Here is a 19,575-nt window from a genome sequence, read left to right on the forward strand (position 1 = left end):
AGTCCTGGAAGAAATCTGGTGGGCACAGAGGAAAGGAGCCTGGAGAGCCACGGAATGCAGCAGGTTCTTCTGTCCCTTCCAGATGTCCTTCACCATCACCATCACCATCATCACAGACTGCATTGAGTTGGAAGGACCTTAAAGCCCATCCAGTGCCACCCCTGCCATGGCAGGGACACCTCCCACTGTCCCAGGCTGCTCCAAGCTCATCCAGCCTGGCCTTGGGCACTGCCAGGGATCCAGGGGCAGCCACAGCTGCTCTGGGCACCCTGTGCCAGGGCCTGCCCACTCTCCCAGGGAAAAATTCCTAATTTCCAATCTCCCATCCATCCCTGCCCTCTGGCAGCGGGAGCCATTCCCTGTCCTGTCCCTCCAGCCATCCATCCCTGCCCTCTGGCAGTGGGAGCCATCCCCCTTGTCCTGTCCCTCCAGCTCCTGTAACACAGGCACTGCCCTCTCCTGACATCCCTTTCCCCAGTCCAGGGCAGCTGAGCAGCGTCTCACTGGCAGCAGAAATTTGGGATGTAGCATCCCCCCAGATCCCCCAGGCTGGATGTCAGGAGTTCCCTCTGCTCCGCCCCACGGCCGGTGCTGGGGACGGGCACTGGGAATTCGGGAATCGTGTCTGTCAGGACGAGAAGCTCCTCAGGAGCCCGAGGCTGGCCCCTCTCACTGAACATTTCCATGAATCATCGGCTTTTATGGAAATCCGCTCCAGCATCCTCTCCCCAGCTGTTTCCTGTGCACTGTGCTGGCTGCAGGGCTTGTTTGAACTTTCCGGGACTGAGCGGTCATTTGAATCACCACGAAGTTCTGAACAAAGAACCACGTGTGCCTCTGGGGAATAGCACCCAAAAAGGGATCCCGGGAGCAGCTGGGAGGGCAGGGCAGGGCCAGGCTCCGGGGCTGTGACCGAGCAGCAGCACGGCCCCACGCCTGCCAGCCCCAGCCTGTTTGTCTGGGCTGGGGGGTTTCTGCAGGTTCCTTCTGAAAATAACCCCTGCACCTCCTTGGAAGGTGATGGAAGCAGTAGCTGGGGCTGGACGAGGCACAAATTCACCTGCTCAAGCTAGACACAGGGAGATCTTGGATTGCTGCTCTCTGGGTGAAAGGCTGGTTCTGGAGACCAGGATTTTCTGTGGATTTTCTGGATTTTTCAGTATTTTCTGTATTCATAGAAATCCACAGAAATCCTTTCCTCTGGCTGGGTCTGGGTAAGGATTTTCCAAACCTGAAGATCCATCTGACGGGGAAACAGTCCCCTATCCACAGTACTCCCATCAGGAGAGGATCTGTGTGTGCCTGACTCTGGAGCAACAGAGACCTGGGGGAGCCACGGATGGGCAGGAGGGCTCTGCAACCAGGGCTCAGATCCCCTCCCCTGGATCTGTGGGACATCCCCTCCCCTGGATCACAGCACAACTCAGGCTTCAGATCACCAGCATTTAATCCAAAGCCAGTGCCTGAAATAAGAGGAGAGCAAAACACCTTTAGCAGGCTCCTGGCACAGAGCAGGATGTGTGCAGGAGATGCACAGACCCCAGAAGGCAAAAGTCTCCTCTTAGCCTGACCCAGGGAAAATTATTCTGGGACCTTAAATGTCATGATCACCACAACCCTGAGAGCAGGAGCACGACACACAGTGCCCAGGGTGTCCACAGAGCTGGGGCTGTCCCTGGATCCCTGGCAATGCCCAAGCTGGGCTGGACAGGCCTGGGAGCACCTGGGACAGTGGGAGGTGTCCCTGCCGTGGCAGGGTGGGGCTGGATGAGCCAGTCTCACCTGGGGTTAAAGGTGGCTGAGGACACGTCGCCGCTGGCTCTGCAGAGGGCAGGGGAAGGGTGGCCCTGCTGCCTTTGTGTCCCCAGCTCTGGCATCCCCGTGTCGGCTTCGCTGTTGCCGGGGAAGCCGCGAGGAGCCCTGGAACAACAAGCAGCCCCGGGGCCATCCCGTCCATTCCTGTCGGCAGCCAGAGCTCCCTGATGGGAGCCAGATGTCAGAGATAACATCTCCGCTGGTTCTTGCGGTTTCCTCGACGGCAAAGCACTACCGTGCTCTCACCCTGCCTGGCCGCGGCGTTCTGAGCATCCTGGTGGAGAAACACACGGAATTCGGGAGGGTGGTGTGGGGCTGGGCTGGCCCAGGCTCCCAGCCTGCCGGGAGGTGCTGAGGGGGAGGAAGGAGGGTGCTCCGTGCCCCCGGAGGAGGTGTTTGATTCCCTTGGAAGGGACAGGTGACAGCTCCAGCCTCTCCCCTGCACTCTGTCCCGTCTCAGTCGCTGTCACCCCGCGGTGTCCTCAGGCCAGCTGTCTCCTCAGCATGGAGGGCAAACTTTGAACCATCTCCACCTGGCAGAAAGATGCTGGAAATATTTCCTTTTTTAGAGGTATTGAGGCATAGAAAAGCCTTCAGGCTTTGAACAAAACCTCAGCTTCTCACCCTTTAAACAGGTATTGAGGCATAGAAAAACCTTCAGGCTTTGAATAAAACCTCAGCTTCTCACCCTCTAAATCACTTTAAAATGGGGCCTCAGGCATTTGAGTCTCAGCTCCCGATTGCTCCATACAAACCTGGGCTCCCAAGTCACACGGAATTTTGGGAAGCCGCAGCAATCCCCGAGCAGGGGTAATGAAATCTGTGAGGGCCTTTCAGGACAGTCACTTGGTTTAAGGTCATTTTGCTGTGGATTTCCCCCCTCGGCTCCTGAGCACAGCCCTGGGCCTGCCGGGCCTCAGAGGATCACCCTGGCCTGGAACATTCCAGGGATGGGGAATGTCCTGCCACAGCTCCTCTGGGACACCTGGAGGAGCCGGGGCCACGGTGAGGGACCCCCTTCCCTCCCCTCTGGGTCACTCAGGGCTGTCCCGGAGCTGTCCCCGTCCCTGCTCGCTCCGGGGAATCTCCCACCGCTGGTGGCCAGCGGAGACTTTGATCCATCCCCGGCTCCCAGCAGCTGGAATGGGGCTGTCCAGCCCCGGGGGCAGGGCAGGACATTTGTCCCCTGCTCACCTCGGTGTGTGCAGCCCCGGCAGAGCCGGAGCCTCGCTGGGCTCGGCAACACTTCCACCTACAGAGGGATCCCAGAACGGCAGCCGGGAGTGGGGGAACACCGGGAATGAGGGGAGACACTGGGAGTGAGGGGGGACACCAGGAGTGAGGGGAGATCCTGGGAGTGAGGGGAGATCCCTGAGGGAGGCACAGCATCCCAGGAATGAGGGGGAACCCCAGGAGTGATGGGGGATCCTAGGACTGAGGGGGGATCCCTGGGAGTGAGGGAGGCACCGCATCCCAGGAGTGAGGGGGGAACACCAGGAATGAAGGGGAACTGAACCCCAGGAATGAGTGGGACATGGAATCCATGGGAATGGGAGGGGGCATGGAACCCCTGGAAAGGATGAGGGCACAGAACCCCTGAGAATGAGGGGATTGGGGAGCTGGAATGTCTCTGCACGACCCCTTTGTTCTCCCCAGCAAACCCATCCAGAAGGATTCTAAATCCTGGGACAAAAATGGTCACTTTTGCCAAGTTTTTTTCCCTCCACTGGAATAGAAAGACTTTTTCTTCAGGCCAGCTTTACAAATTTTTTAAACTGTTTTTCTTGTAATTGCCCTGCTGGGCTGTGGCCAGGCAGGAGGAGGGGATGGTAAGATGTTTCTTTTGCAGGAGTGCTTTTTCCAAACAGGGATGTGATTGTCAGCCTGGCCAGGAGGGTTTGCTTCCCACCCCAAGGAGCCTGGAAGCAGCAAGGATCATGGACAGGTGAGGCACAGACTCGGCCTGATGTGAAATCCTAGATTTTATGAGTATTTCTTGGCAGGAGCAGCAACCAGGGAAAGATTTCCTGGATAAGGGGCCCTTACCACCTCACCTGCTGCCACTCACCTGTGGGTTTGGGGGTGACTGAAGCCTTGACAGGGACCTGTTGGGCAAATTTCCATCAAAAATATTCTCATTGTTCATTTTTCCTCTTCCCAAACCATCCAGAGCTCCTGGTCCACGCTCATCCTTCCAGTATCTGTAACAAACCTGAAAGTGAAGGACAGGCAGAATGGTTTGTATGAAATGCCTTGAAATCTTTGCACCTTTTTGTTGAAAATTAGTAAAAAGAAATTTAACAAAATCCTTTTTTCAGAGAAAAAGCAACTCTGAGGGTGAGACCCACCCAGGCAAATCCCTGTGCCCAAGGAGAACCAGCTGGGATATTTCCCTGTCCCTGTGGGTCTCAGATGTTCAGAGCCCAGTGCAGCTCCTGATTTCCAGCAGCGTGGCAGAGGCTGCCATCACCCAGGGCAGGAATCCTCCAGGATTTCCCAGGAAAACTGTCTCAGCTACCGAGATATGAGCAGAATGCAGCCCCAGGGGACTCCTGGAGGTCAGCACAGGTGCTTGAAGTCGAATGATTCATTTCTCTGACTCAGCTCCATGAAAACTTCAAAGTTCAGGGATACTTCCAAGTCTTAGGAGGGACAGGAGCTGTGGTGCAGGGACAGTTCAGCTGCTGTGCCCTGCAGCTCCTCCTGCCAATCCTGCAGGGAATTCAGGGGCATTCAGGGGCCCCTCAGGACTATCAGCTGCCCCTGTGCCCCCGCTGAAGGCACAGAGCCCAGGGCCAGGCTGTGCCTCTCACCTGGGATCTGCTGCTGCCCGTCCCAGAGCTGGCACGGCCTGCTGGGTCCCTGCCTGGCTGGGAGCAGCTCTCCCCCTGAAGAACAAACACAGCACTGCTGGCTGCGGGGAGCAGGAGCTGTCCTGCTGTCCCACAGCTCAGCTCTGAGGCACACGGGGTGGGCAGTGCTCACACAAACCAGCGGAGCCCTCCATGGGTCACTCCAACACAAACCCAAGGCAGCAGAGGGGCTGCTCCTCAAACCCAGGGCTTCTCTCTGCTCTGGACTAGAGGGGGGAAAAAGCTCCTTCAATTTCCATAGCAACAACCACATTTTCCTGAACACGACACACACAAACACAGTTGTTAGACTGAAAAACAGTGGTAACCAGGAAACAGAGAAAGACATTTTATCTTTTCCTCCCCGAAAGTACTCACTCACTTTCCACCTTTCCAGAGCAGCTGCAGAGGGGGCCCAGCAGGACAGGGCAGGGAGGTACCAACCACGGAGCTCCTGCTCAGGTGTCCTCTCCCTTCTGGGGGCTGTGGAACATGTGCCCAGCAGATCCTGGCACTGCCCCTGGGCTCTGCAGGGGAACACTGCAGCCTCAGCCACAGCCAGAAGCAGCTCCAGGGATGGCCCAGCAGCTCCTGCTGACAGGGGACAACAGCAGCCCAGCCCGGCCTCACCCCACTGAACTTCAGACAAGTCCATGACCATTTATCCCAGCCACACCCCCAGGAGGACACAAACATCCAAAGCTCTCCCAGTTTTCCCCTCCCAACAGTGGCACACCCACACCCCCGAGTCCCACTCAGGCACAGGGGTCAAAGCCATGGTGTGCAAGAAAACCAAGTTTAGTTTGGCATCCAACAGGCAGTAAAAAAAAAAAAAAGCTTTATATTTTATTTTTTGTAAAAATCTTTGAACACATGCAGACTAAAACCAGTGTAAGAAAGTCTCCACCATGTTTAAACAAATAACTATACTTAAATATAAGCGTCTGCAATTGACTGGTATAAAAATAATGTACGTTTTGCTTTTTTACAGAAATCCTTTCTCCAGTTCTCAGCTCAATAAACAATACACAACTCTAATACATACAATGAACCTGATCGTTTACCACCTCTGGGATACTGCTAAGGTATTATGTGCAAAAGTTGGTAACAGTTTCTTTCCCACAAGAAAAAAATTCTTCTACACCTTTTAGGAAACCAGATGGGGTTGAAGCTGCTGCAGCCCTGGTGGTGCCCTGCAGTCTGTGGGCTTGGTGCCGGCTTGAGCTCAGCCCCGCAGTCCGTGGGCTCAGCGGCGGTGCTGGAGCTGGCCCAGCCCTGCAGGCTGTGGGCTCGATGCCGGTGCTGGCCCAGCTCTGCAGTCCCAGGGCTCAGGGGCAGTGCTGGAGCTGGCCCAGCCCCGCAGGCTGTGGGCTCGGTGCTGGCCCAGCCGCTGGCCCAGCCCCGCAGTCCCGGGGCTCGGTGCTGGCCCAGCCCCGCAGGCTGTGGGCTCGGTGTCTGTACCAGAGCTGGCCCAGCCCCGCAGTCCCGGGGCTCGGTGCCGGTCCCGGAGCTGGCCCAGCCGTGCAGTGCCGCGCTCAGCGGCGGTGCCGGCCGTGGCCCGAGCGGCCGCTGCCGTGGTGCTTGCCGCCCTTGTGGGAGCGCTCGAAGGAGCGCGAGCGCTCGCGCCGCTCCCGGTGGTGGCCGCGCTCGTGCCGGTGCTTCTTGGCCGCCTCCGAGTGCTCCCGGGACTTGCTCTGCGAGCGGGAGCGCGACTTTTTCCGCTTGTGGCCGTGCCTGCTGCTGCCCTTGAGCTCCTCGCGGCCGTGCTTGGCCTTGGCGTGCGGCGAGCCGTGGTTGTGGTGCCGCCGGGGGCTCCCGCTGTGGCTGCGCGAGCGGCTGCGCGAGCGCGAGCTGTACGTGCCCGACAGGCTCCGCCGGTTGTTGTAGCTGCAGAGAGGCAACAGTTACAGTGTGTCCCCACACCCGGAAAAGCAAACAGACATCAGCGCTTACAGCTCCCAAGGTACTGCAGGAAATCGGGCTTTGTCCCTCAGGGGTAAGTGAGGGAAGACAGGGAATGTATCGGAACCTGCCCCATGGAAGGCCGGGGTCAGTGATGTGGGATTAAAGGTCCTTCCAACCCCAACCATTCTTGTAAGTCTTTTAGTTGAGCTCATTTGAAAATAAACAGCTCAAACTAAAACCAGAATGCAGCATCTTTTGTCTAAATTGGGTGTTGCCTTTTTCCTTCAGTGACTTCACTGAGATCCAAAGCTGGCAGCCTCCAACTTAGATGTGAGCCTGAAGATTCTTAGGAAACCCCCATCTAAAGGCAGCAGCTCTCTCTGCATCCCTCTCCTCCTTTACCAAGAGAGGGGTAGAGCCCTGAAGAGCCAGGCACTGCACCACGGAGCACTGGCACAAGGAGGCTGCACACCTGGGGCACTTCTATTCCCTTCCAAGGGCACTGTGGGATCCTTGTGAAGACTAGCACCAGCCCAGCACAGACACCCCAGGTACAATGGAGTCAGGACAGGCTAATTTTCCAGCCTGAACTCTCAACCCCCAGCACTGAGAGCCTGAAGTGAAGCCAACCTCCCCCTCCCTTCTGCTGGCTGGCCCCTGCAGGCAGCAGCCCCCGAGCAGCCCAGCCCAGCCCAGCCCCACTCACTGCCTGCGGGGGCTGTGGGAGCGCGAGCGCGACTTTGTCCGGGAGCGGGAGCGGCTGGCGCTGCGGCTGCTGCGGCTCCTCTTGCTCTCCTTCCTCAGCCTGCAGGGCACAAACCAAACTGCTCAGCACTGACAGCACAGGGGCTCAGGAGGAGCTCCCTGCACTGCAGCTCCAAGTGCTTCTCTCAGCAGGAGAGTTTTACCTACCCGTTGTAAGGGCTCTTGGAGGTTTGCTGCCTCTCTTCTGGCTCTTTTTTAACGGTTTTGGTATTCACAGATACTGGAGATTTCTCCTCAGCTTTTACTTCTCTTGGGGAAGCTAAGAATGAAATTTCAATTCAGAATTAGTTCTTTATTCATCCTTTGTCATAAACACACCGTACATTGCTCAGGCACCTTCACCAGGATTTGCACTAAGTGTAGATACAAACTCTACATCTATTATTGCATTCCATCTCTCCACTTATATTCACTCCTGGAATGGGATATTTGTGGGGAAACACTGCCCATGCAGGAGGAACAGCACTGGCACCTTCAGAGCACACAGCCCACCTGGGCCAAAAGGTACAAAACAGAAGCTGCCCTTGTGCCCCACAATACAGAACCTCGGCATTGATTTCCAATGCTATAGGAAGGACTAAGGCTGACCAGCAAATCTACATTTCATCTTTACAATAATGGCACAAATATAAATGACTAGTAACTAAAATTATCCATTTAATACGTCAGTCAGTCTCTGCAGACAGTTGGCACAGTCCAGAGATGGATTCACCTTTCATGGAAGGACTGTTAAGCCCACCAGAGCTCCTGCTTTCAAACTCTTCCAACCTCAGCTCCCTCCTTGCAGAAAACACTTCCCTTGTTCAGTCAGAAATTCACACTGCCCAGCCCAAAGACCTCTGAAAACAGGACTCTTCAGGAGAAACCATGAGAGCTCAGACAGACTAGCCAGCTCAGAATACATGTTCCATTTAATTCCCTCTGATGCCAAGGCAGTGCTGGGCCTCTCTGTCCTCCATTTCCTGCCCACCAGCTGTCTGCCCTCACTGCACTGAACAGCTGCCAAGCACATTAAAAACCAGCAGGGGAAGGAATTTTCACAGATACCTGCTGCAAAAGGGGCCATGAAGGCTATTGCAGCACCCCCAAATGAAATCCAAGAGGCCTCTCTTCACATCACAGAACACACAGTAACTCCTGCTTCATTATTCTCTTAAGGGTGCATACTATTGATGTATCACTCTTATCTAGGGAAATGTGGAATAAAGCATCTCTTTCTAATCCGGTTTCAAGATCCATGTTAAGGGTGCATACTATTGATGTATCACTCTTATCTAGGGAAATGTGGAATAAAGCACCTCTTTCTAATTCGATTTCAAGATCCATGTGGAAAAAAAAAAAACAAAAAAACCCCAACAAAACCCTAAAAAAGGATTTCAAGATCCATGTGGAAAAAAAAAAAACAACAAAAAAACCCAACAAAACCCTAAAAAAATTTTTCTGTTCAGAAAACTGACTTACATGGTTTGGATGCAGGAGAAAAGCCGCCCAGTGTTGAGAGTGCTGGAGTTCCATCTGGATTTAAACCTTTTGCTTTCAGCTTTGCCTCCTGTAGTGCCATCTTCCTCTTTTCTACTTCTTTATCCAGAAATTCATAATTGGGCTGTGGAGGTAACAACCAGGTAAGAAGCTGAACTAATGTAATTCATACTTCATCTCATTTCTCAAAAATACTGAGTTTGCTTTTAATGATCTGTCCAGTAATGTAACTTCCAGAATTTGTTCTCACCTTACTGGAGCCTTTCTCATTAGCACATCTGTATTAGGCATTCCCAAACTTTTCTGGACAACCATAACTCAGCTCAAGCTGCACTGAGCATCAAGCAGCAAACACCAACATGTCAAACTCACCTTCTTTCTGGTATAAAGCTTCAGAGTTGTTAAGCAGATCTCCTGAATCTCCTCTTCTGTGGTGCCAAAGAGCAGGAACCAGTGGGGACGGGTAGGCAGCGGGATCTGAAAATCAAACAAGGAGAAGCTTAATGGAGATTTCAGGTCAGTTTTTGTTGAAATATGTCCATGAATTTCCTTGAAGCCAGAGCAGCAGCAGTGGCAGGCAGAGCTCAGTGCAGGCAGGGCTCACCTGCAGGGCTCTAGCAGCGAGGTAAATGCACGCACACGCGATGGTCTCCGGCTGGAAGCGAACAAACACGTTCGTCCGGAGGCTGTCATTCATGTAATTCCTGAAAAAACAAAGCAGCACCAGTTGGAACTCCAGTTTGCTTCTCTTTCAGAGGATAACAATACTGGAGACTCAATTGACTTTATTATTTTTTCTGTTGTTACATTGAACATGACTCCTTCAGGTTGTGCTGGATGTTTACATGTGTCGCCGTGACAGTCTGCAGCACTGCCACTGTTTTAAACCCCAAGGCACTAATGTGCAGCAGTAAATCCAAGCAGTGTGGAATGGCCACTTCCTAGTTGAAGTTACCCTGGGAAGTGTCCACTGAGTTACAATTTAACAAGTACTTTGCATCTGTCCAGCTGATTGTGTTAAACACCAATGGGGTATTTAAAGACCAATGTAGAACTCAAGAGCCATCAGCAGAGCAAGGTGCATTTTCAACCTACCATTATCCAGAGGCTACGTGCAACCTGCAGAGTTCATAAAACTCTGAGTGCATTTGAATTTTGTGTGCTCTGAGCCACTTTAACTTCATCCAGGGAGATGCACCCCATTTGCTCTCTGAGTATTGGAAAAAATGTGTGAGTTGGAAGTGGACCCAACCTCCTGAGCTGCTGCTGTTGCACAGGGCTGGCACTGCCAGTAACACCCGCCCAGAGATGGGGTGAGCAGCAGAGCTCCACGGATTTCTCAATTCCCAGCATGGGAGAGAGAACAGCAGTCAGTCAGCGAGGACTCTACACCCCCATGCCCAGCTGGCTGCTAAGTGAACATGCTGCATGCACTGTCACCCTCTGCTTAACTCAAGTTTAAATGTTAAATCAACTAAAGAAAGGCTGGCAGAATCGTCCCCCACGTGTCCTTTAACATACAGCAGGTAGGCAACAAAGACATTGAGAAACAGTTACTTCTAGAACCAAATATACAAATCCTGGCGCCAGGACAGAACTAGGAGGTGCTGCCCGATGGCTTTGGGTGACGGCAGTGAACTCGCTGAGGCTTGCACTGGCTTGGCTGGAGAGAAGGGCAGCCAAAGCAGCCATCCCCAGGTCATGGGCTGAGGTGCAGAGGGCAGAGCTCTATGACTTACCAGCAGGGACTACCCTTCAATCAAAGAGTAGAAAAAAGAACAAAGTTAAATTGAGTTCTCCATCGCTATGCTGGAATCAAGCCATGAAAATAGTAAGCAGAAACAAGCACCACAAGATTGTCCAAATGTGTTTGGGTGGTGACTTACATCTCATTGCTTTGCATAGGGATCAGCAGGCTTGTTATTTCTGCTACTATTTTCCTGGCTAGGAAAAGAATGGAAAATAGCAACTTACCAGGCTGTCTGTACCAGGGTTTGATTACGTTCACATTCTAGGACTTGTAAATACATAACAATGATCTGAGGAATAAGGAAAGGGGGGAAGAAAAAAAAAACCACTCAGTTTCAACACATAAAGCAGGAGTAAGGAAGTACATATATACATACGTAAAAATGAAATCAAACAGTATGCCCAAACAATGGGGGCTCCTTCTCTCCCCAAGCACACACCCTAAGCTCTCATGTCAGCCCATCACGTTCAGACAATTCTTTATTTCACCACTTTTCTGCTATTTTCAAACCAGCCACCTTTACCCTGTCTCAGGCAAGTGACTTTTTTCACAGTCAATATGGCTGTTTGCCCAAGTACTCTGGCAAAAGCTTTAATAACTATAGGAGAATAAAGAGAAGAATTCAGGTCATTCTGACACCTGTGTTTCTTGTTCCACAGCTCCCAGTGATGCCACCAAGGTAGAGTAAGAATTAAAATCACATTATTATTGAGAACTCACCTTATGAGGATGCTTGACATGAACACAAAATCCCAACTCCTTCAGTACCCTCCTTTCTGCTTTGATTACTTGATTTTTGGTGTTTATGTAGTTCTGATCAAGTATCAGGGGGCTTGGAGTCCTATAGTTTGCAAGAAATAAAATCAAAACTGTTTTGCATATCCAAAAATAACGGCAACTCTGTTTTCCCTTCCAACCAACTAATGGCAACAGAAACCGGTTTTCAACTCCTGCAAGCAAGTTTAAGCATTAATCTTGTGCTGTCCAAGTTTAGATAAACTAGTTTAGTTGCTGCTTTTGGCTAGCTACAGATTAGATGGCTGAGATAAAAAAAATAACCTTCTGCTCCTGTGTGTGCAAACTGCACTGCTCCAGCTGCTGGAAGGAGCTGGCTTGATGGGGGCACTCCCAAGAGCATTTCCTCTCCGTGGCAGAGGTGGCAGAAGAGGGAGTCCTTTGCCAGGCAGGACTTCAAAGCAGAGGTAAGCCAGACCGGGGCTCTCACTGGCATTAAAGTGAGTAGCCTGTGCTCTAGAACTGCAGTTTCCTACGCACTGAAGAGCAGCTGACTGACCCTTCAGAGAAGCCAGCCCTGCCCTGTGATGTGTGTGTGAAAAGCTGAGTGAAGCACAGAATTAACCTGGGACACAGGCACAGATCTGCCTGGGACTCGGGGCCTGCTCCCCTCTCCAGGGGTACCAGGGATGATCCTGCTGCTGTCTGCACTTGCAGAGCAACAGCTCACTTCAGAGAGAGATGTCAAACTCCAGCACTGTCAATCCTAACTCGTCACAAGTCCAACCCCTGAACTGTCCAGAGCATGTTTAATCACAAAAACCTTCTGTACACTCGATGCACAAGTGTCACACTCCATTGCATATTTGCTTTGTCCATGCTTAGACTTGACCTTTCAACATTCCACATGGGATATTTTAATCCACTTCCTGCTGAAGACAGACCAGCTTTTTCCCTGTAATATGCCTCACACATTCCATGTGCTTTCCAAAGCAGAATAATGTTTTTTGCAGCTCATTACGCTCTAATAAACCACAGTCTGTGTACAGCATAAAGCCCAAGCACTGGTGACAAATTTATTTTACATTACCTTCAAAAGAAAAAAAAAGTAATGCAAAGCGGATTCAAAATACAGCTTTTGTTGTATCAGACAAAATATTTCACTGCCAACTTGCAAACTCCATGAGTGGATCTCACTTCTCTTCCCTGATAGGTCACAGAACAGAAAAAAATACTCAAAACTCCAAGGTTTCCACCCCAGGAAGAAAGGGTCAATTTAATGACAAGGCTGGAATAATCCAGTTTATGCCATGACCTCTGCAGTCACTGGACAGGCACCGATGGCCATGGGCAAAGGACACCACAACCTTCTCTAAGGGGAGCATCTTGTTGTACCACCATGCACCTGAAGCATGAGCTGTCCCTGCTCTTCCCAAGGGGCTGAGATGCAGCTGCCAGCTCTGGAATGAACAACTGCAGCTTCCTGGCGCCAGGCTGGACCTGCAATTCAAGTACTGTCTCATTATTTAAAATGCCAGGTTTTCCGCGGTCCAGCAGAGTAACTTCTCTAGTTAAGTGTTACTCTCACTCATCAGGGCAAGTTTACAAAGTTTTTCATTTCAGCTCCTCTAAATAACCCCCAAATTGGGAGATTTTTTTTGTTGTTATTTATGGTTGGCTGTTTTTCTTTTCTCCCCATAAATTAACTGAAAAGCTTTTTAAGCTCTTTCAAGCTCTTCAGTGAGGAGCTGATTTTGTCCCATACTTCAGCACTACAGAGACAGGCTGAACAGTGCTCTGGAGTGGGACAGCGGAACAACCAAGCTGAGCTCTTCCCATCAGTGAAGCTGATTCACTTCCAACTCATTCCCATCCCTTTTACTGGTGTTGATAACCCTTCCTTCAGTACTGCTCTCCACAATTTCATCTCCAGACCACTGGCACTAACAGGATCTGCAGAGCAGCACCCAGAGGAGCTCAGGTGTCCAGGCTGTTTGTCAGCAGAAAGCCTCACCACAGGTGGGAGATCTCGGCTTACACACTTAGCACAGCCATGACTTCCAGTCTATTAACACAACCTGCAGTGGGACTGCTCAGGTCCATCCACCAGCCCACCTTCCCCATGTCCCTGCATTCCCGGAGAGCCCTGGCAGGGAGTTAAGGTGGCTCCAAGTGCAGCAGGACAGACGGGAGCCTTTCCTGTATTTTAAGTTTTCACTGTCCTTGCACAGGGCTATGGGATCAGCACCAACAGCTCACACTTGCCACGTTCCACAGCACAGGGACAGGAAACCCAAGCTGCCAAGTGTGCTTTGCTTTACTCTGCTGTCCTACTCCTTTGGTCACGAGTCCCACAGCCCTAAAGAAGCTGTGAAAACTATCAGTTTATCCAGACAGGGCTTCCAGACAAATACAGCCTTTTATCCACTCATGGAAAAGAAAAATCTGCAGGGGACTTAAGTGTTTTACTGCACCTGATTACTGGCACAGGTCAGTTCTCCACTGCACTGATTCACCCATTTAATACTTTTGCCATAAACTCTGCATTGTTGTAAACAATTATTTACAAGTTAGAAACTTCAGAAATTCCCCTTTGAGAAACTTCTTTGTTTTCTAATACGAAAAAAGAGGAACTTTGCCAGTGCATTTGCTGCACTTAATTCTCAGTCCAACAATTATCCTAGGACCAAGTAACAAAGCAGAGAAATAGAATTTATAAGCTTATATATTAAATATAAGCTTAAAACCCTGTATAGCCAAGGAGTGTTACAAGTTCCCACTTGGAATCTGTTCCTACAGACCAGCACTAGAGCTCCAGGCAAGACTTCATCTTTAAGAACAGAGCATACAATGGTCCCTCTGGGAAGTCAACCCAACACTTCAGATGCAAAACTTGATTGGGATTTAGATTGTGTAACAACCCAGAAGATTAACACACACTGTAATGTGTTTGTAACAATAAATAAATCACAAATACCTTTTTTAAAAATCACTGACAAATGAGACCTAAGTTCTCCACACAGCTGCAGTGTCATGTGGTGCAATATTAAACTCTGATGTCTTTGGCATGACTAACACTCAGAGGAACAGTGCCCTGCGTGGAGTTTGTTCCTAATGAGCAAAGCACTTGTGACAAGTACAGCAGGGCACCAGCACCTCATTTCAGAGCAGAGATCTGTTATGCTGGTCAGTTCTCTGTTTGTCAGGATGACAACCACAAGCAGCACAGGTTTGCAGGCAGTCTGAAGGCACTAAGGACGTGTGTCATTAACGCAGCCCGCTGCAGGGCCCCTGAGTGAGGAACAGCTGACTGAGCACCTCAAAGCACCATGTGAGATTACAGCACCACACGAGTCACATTTCCAGTCTCAGGACCTTCTGCAGCTTTCAGGCACAGTTAAAAGAAATAAAATCAACTTCAAACTACATTCTACAAGTTAAACAACAGTTGCACTTTGCTCAGAACAGAGGTTTTGGCACACAGTTATTTAAAAAGCAGTTTTTCCATAGTACGAGCTTTTCTCCATGCACACAAACATTTTTACATGCAGTTCTACATCACAAATGCTCGTCAAAGATCCCAAAGAAAATATGCTTGTCCAAAACACTTATTTAGCTTTTTCTTACTTCTCAGCATTAGAAATACCACCTCGGTTGACTACATGTCTCATAAAAAGAAAATTCCAATGCAATTCCCAGTTCTGCAAACAGGTACATAAAAGGGACTGCTTACATCATAATTGATAAAAATGTACAAATTCAAGACTTCTGTATCTTTGTTTTACTGTGAATTCAAGCTGCAATTATACAGAGCCAGAAAGTGGAACTAAGAACCCAAAACTGGTTAAGAAAGAAAGCAAAGCCTACCCAAACTACCCCATATTCGTGTGCAGGTTAAGAGCTTCAGTTAACAGAAATGCTAGACTAAAAAAGAAAGTACAGCAGCCTGTTTCAGTTCTGGGTTGTGTGTGAGAGACTAACTACAGCCTAAGTGTTAGCTTCAGTAAAAAAACAAAAAAAAAAAGGTCAAGCTAGTATTCTAAAAACCTGGACAGCAAAGAAAAAAGCTTATAACAAGATACAGGAGTTCTTCCAAATGGTTCACCAGCGGCCAACCTGTTAGTCCCCCGATTCCAGTGACCTATGCTCAGAGCACTGGCTTCTCCTTGGGGATTTTCGATACTTCACTCACTGTTGCCATGACGACAGCTTCATCTTTATGTACCACTCCACATCACCCAGGCTTTGGTAAATGTAGCTGGTCGCTGTATAGTCGGTTGCAAGGGAAAAAAGAGTTGAAGTTAATAACGTGTACAGGTGATGGAACTGTCAGCTTGTAAAAAGTACAGAAAAACGTTTACATCCTGCTTGCTAAAAAAAAAACGGGGAGGGGGTTGTGCAAGTCTGAATGTCAGACTGCAGCATTTTTAAGGTTAATTTCATGCAGATTCACTCAGAATCGCAGAGCAACAATACCCATTTCTCCCGAAAATAATGGGTAGCAGTGCACGATTTCTCTGGACATGATGCACTTTAGGCACCACGTAACATGCACAAGTTGGGATTTGGAACAGGCTAGCTGGAAAGATTTAAATTCACAGGTTAAGTTCAGTTTCTCTGATCCTTCACACAGCACAAAGAGACAACTAATTTATATTCTCGTTGCAAAGAAAAGCAAGGCATATGATTAATTAACCTTCACTGCCTGGAAGGAGGCCAGAACTTTACTAATCGCTGAGCCTGCTCCAGTAATTCCAACAACCAGACTCCCTTAATAACTGTGGAAGACAATCCCTGAATTCACACCTGGCATAACTTCACACAGCTCTCAGGCCATAGGGGCAAACAGCTTTAAAGGCCAGACAGAACAAAGCTAAACTCCAAAGCGTAACACCAACTCTTCCTTCTTGGATCTGGAGCTAACTAGGACAACACCATCAGGAGGCAGTAAAAGTCAAAGCTCTGCTTCAACAGAAGCATAACCAGGATAAAGACACCAACAAACAGCTGGCTTCCCTAAGGGATTTCTACTCCCTTTCTCAGAAAAGCTTGCATAACAGGAGTTTAAATTCCTGCTGTCACCTGGTGACACAGAGCAGGGAAACGAAGTGTGAATTTAACACTGCAGCTGAAAGCAAAATCCTTTTGTAACTACAGAGCACCTGAAACTTTAAGCAATCAGGCACCAGAAGCAAAGCTGAAGTCTCCAATCCCAGACTGTGACACTGCTGCCCCACGGAATTAAGGAGATTTTGTGTTTAACAGCAACCTAGAGAACTCTTTCCCTTCAACCACACCTTCCTCCTTTCAAGGCATCGGTTATTTGCTTTACACACAAAAAACGCTGCTCTACACACAAAGAGCAGCATTAGAACTCAGAACTGGGACAGCTCCACCCCACCTGCCCACGGCCAGGTGAGCCCCACGCTCCACCTGCACAAGCACACCAGAACAAAGCCACTTCCTGCACCTAAAAACGCCTTCAGCCTCCCAGACTCAACTACACACTCCTCACCCCTACAGCTGCAAACACTGCAGGCCAACCCAGGCCCTGTCTCACAAACTTTCCAAAACGGCTTTTTCTAGAAGGCAACACTGTCAACACTAAAAGTTCAGCTTCTTCTTAACGCCACAACCACACTTGGACAGCCACAGATTAACGAGAAAAAAAACCAGCAGGACTGCTAGGTATGGTTAAAAAACTGGAGAATACACAGCAACTCGCTAACTGGCTACACACACGTAAGACTATCTTACAGTAACTACGAAACGCCAAAAACTCAACAAACAGACCTGAAACCACAACCATGGTCCTAAAACTAGAACCAATACTTGCCAATCGTAACTCGTAGCTAAATCAACAACGACAAACGGGGTCTACCAAGTGAACAAAAGCAGAAGCAGCCGAGATTGCACTGTACTGCCTACACAGCAGCCAACGGGCACTCCCTTCTCAATTTTAGGTCGTTGAACTTAGCCTGGAAAATACTGTGAATTGAGAACTGCAGCGTACATTAGTGGTAACAGGTGCTCATGCTCATAACGAAGCTGATCTTACCTTTTTGCTCTTAACTGCCGCAAGTGATGGAACACGTTGATCACGTCCCTTATCCGACGAGGTGCCTCTTCGATTTTGGACGCGAGATTGATGCAGGCCATAGCAACAATCTGAAAAGAAGCCCCGTTTCCGTTAAGCAAACAATTCCCAGCCCAGATAAAAGCGAGAATTACGTAACTACGGAGCAAATCCGCCAGGCTCGAAGCGAGCGGCCTGCGTGGCGCGTGGCCGCCCCGGCCGCCCTCTCCCGGTGCCCCCGGGCCGCGCTCACCTCGAAGCTGTGCTTGACGAAGGACTTGGAGTAGAAGAACCGATGGAACAGCACCTGCCCCGTCGCCATGGCCACCTGTGAGGGCAGAGCAGGAGGAGGGAGAAGGAGCCGCGTCAGTGCCCTGGCCCAGCCGCCGCCATTTTGTGCGAGGCGCCGCCGCCCCCCCGCGCCGCCTCACGCCCTTCCCGCCGCCACAATGGCGGCGCCCGCCCCTCCCTTCCCTTCCCTCCCTGCCTGCCCCCCTGGAAGCCCCGGCAAGGGCTCACCTGCGGCAGCCGCAGCAGGATGCCGGCCGCCTGGATGAGCTCGCAGCCCAGGATGCGCAGGTCGGTCTCGCACTGCAGGTCCAGCCCGTCCTGCATGGAGGGGGTGGGCGAGAGCCGCTCCTCGGGGATCAGCGAGTGGTCGATGGTCAGAGACACCTCGGAGTAGAGCCGGTCGCCGATGAGGATGCCCGGAGCGGCGGGAGGAGGCGGGCAGCGGCCGCGCGCCGACTGCGCGGCCCCGCGCGTGACGCACGGCACAGCGCCGCGCGCGCGCGGGGGGCGGCGGGAAAAAAGAGTCCGCGGGACACGCCCCGGGACCGGGACCGGGAATGGGAACAAGAACGGGAATAAACCAGCGCGGAATAACGCAGGGAGCGGGAATGGGGCTGGATAACCACAGAATCACCGCAGGAGCTGCGCCTGGAAAGGATCTGCCAGAGTCAGTCCAGTCCAACCCCTGCCCCGGGCGGAAACGTGGTGCAGAACGTTTTATGTCTATAAAAGTATAAAAATAGCACATAGGAGGTTAACCACGGCTCAGGACCTGGATCCAGGCCCTGCCTTGTAGGTTTTGGCGCTCGGAATATGTCACGTAGGGGAAAAGATCCGTAAAATTGAATAAAAATAAGGCGGTGATGGGTGAGTGTTGGCAAAAGGTGGGCTGCGCCTTTCCCGACTGGAAACGTCCGGCAGAAAGTCACCTCCAATTTAATTTATTAAGGAAAAACAAAATAAAAAACAAAAGTGAACCAACTCCAGCAGTTTTAGCAGTTGTAGGTAATAAATTAACGACAAACGAGGAAACATTCCCACACGGCACGACGCGCGGAAGAGCACAGCGGCCGCGCACACCGCTGTCCCGGGACGCCGCGCTCCCGGAGGCCGCCGTGGCGGAGCCGGCAGTGTCTCGTCGCCCCGGGCAGTGTCTCGGTGCCCCAGCAGGGCCCGCATGTCGCGACATTCCCGCCGCTGTCGCGACCAGGCGGGCCGAGCCCACAGGCCCAGCCCCGAAACGCGCGTCACTCCCGGGAACCGCCGCACCGCCGCCGCGCGCCGCGGATCCCTCCGCCGCCGAAACCGCGCGCGCGCGCCAACCGGGAAAGCCCGCCCCCCCGCGGCGGGGGCCGCGGCCGCTGATTGGCTCGCTGGGTTTGAGTGGCAGCGGCGCCTGAGGGGCCGCGCCCGCCATGTTGTGTGGGGGTCAGGCGGCGGCCCCGCCTTGCCCGCGTCCGCCGGGGTCCCTCGGGACGGTCACAGAATCGCAGAGCTTGGAAAAGTCCTCCCACATCGAGTCCGCGCTGTGACGGATCCTCACGCTGTGCCCAGCCCAGAGCACTGAGTGCCACGTGCAGCCCTTCCTGGGACACCTCCAGGGATGGGCACGCCAAACCTCCCTGGGCAGCCCCTGCCAGTTTAACCCTTTCCATGGAGAAATTCTTCCTGATGCGCACCCTGAGCCTGCCCTGGCTCTGCCTGAGGCTGTTCCCTCATCCGTGGGAGCAGAGCCCGACCCCCCGGCTGTCCCCTCCTGTCAGGAGCTGTGCAGAGCCACAAGGGCCCCCTGAGCCTCCTCTGCTCCAGGCTGAGCCCCTTCCCAGCTCCCTCAGCCTCTCCCGGGGCTCCATTCCCTTCCCAGCTCCCTCAGCCTCTCCTGGGGCTCCATTCCCTTCCCGGCTCCC

At 51.7% G+C, this 19,575-nt stretch overlaps 1 protein-coding gene across 2 annotated transcripts; it reads right to left on the reverse strand.

The window, feature by feature from the left end:
• Nucleotides 1-5,498: 5,498 nt before the first annotated feature.
• On the reverse strand, nt 5,499-18,122 carry CCNL1 (cyclin L1). Of its 2 annotated transcripts, XM_039713377.1 has the most exons (12): nt 17,897-18,122; nt 17,631-17,705; nt 17,360-17,469; nt 11,287-11,407; nt 10,791-10,855; nt 9,421-9,520; nt 9,189-9,293; nt 8,799-8,940; nt 7,485-7,596; nt 7,279-7,377; nt 6,191-6,554; nt 5,499-6,058 (listed from the first exon to the last, which is right to left on the reverse strand). In XM_039713377.1, exons 1-11 carry the CDS (start codon nt 17,990-17,992, stop codon nt 6,203-6,205), a joined length of 1,377 nt encoding a protein of 458 aa, XP_039569311.1. In that variant the 5' UTR covers nt 17,993-18,122; the 3' UTR covers nt 5,499-6,058; nt 6,191-6,202. The 2 variants fall into 2 exon arrangements, with proteins under 2 accessions (XP_039569311.1, XP_039569309.1); XM_039713375.1 differs by lacking the exons at nt 17,631-17,705; nt 17,897-18,122 and adding an exon at nt 15,494-15,566.
• Nucleotides 18,123-19,575: the final 1,453 nt, after the last annotated feature.

The sequence above is a fragment of the Passer montanus genome, unplaced genomic scaffold (genome assembly GCF_014805655.1).
Source record: "Passer montanus isolate IOZ18808 unplaced genomic scaffold, ASM1480565v1 scaffold29, whole genome shotgun sequence".
In the NCBI taxonomy this organism is placed as follows: domain Eukaryota; kingdom Metazoa; phylum Chordata; class Aves; order Passeriformes; family Passeridae; genus Passer; species Passer montanus.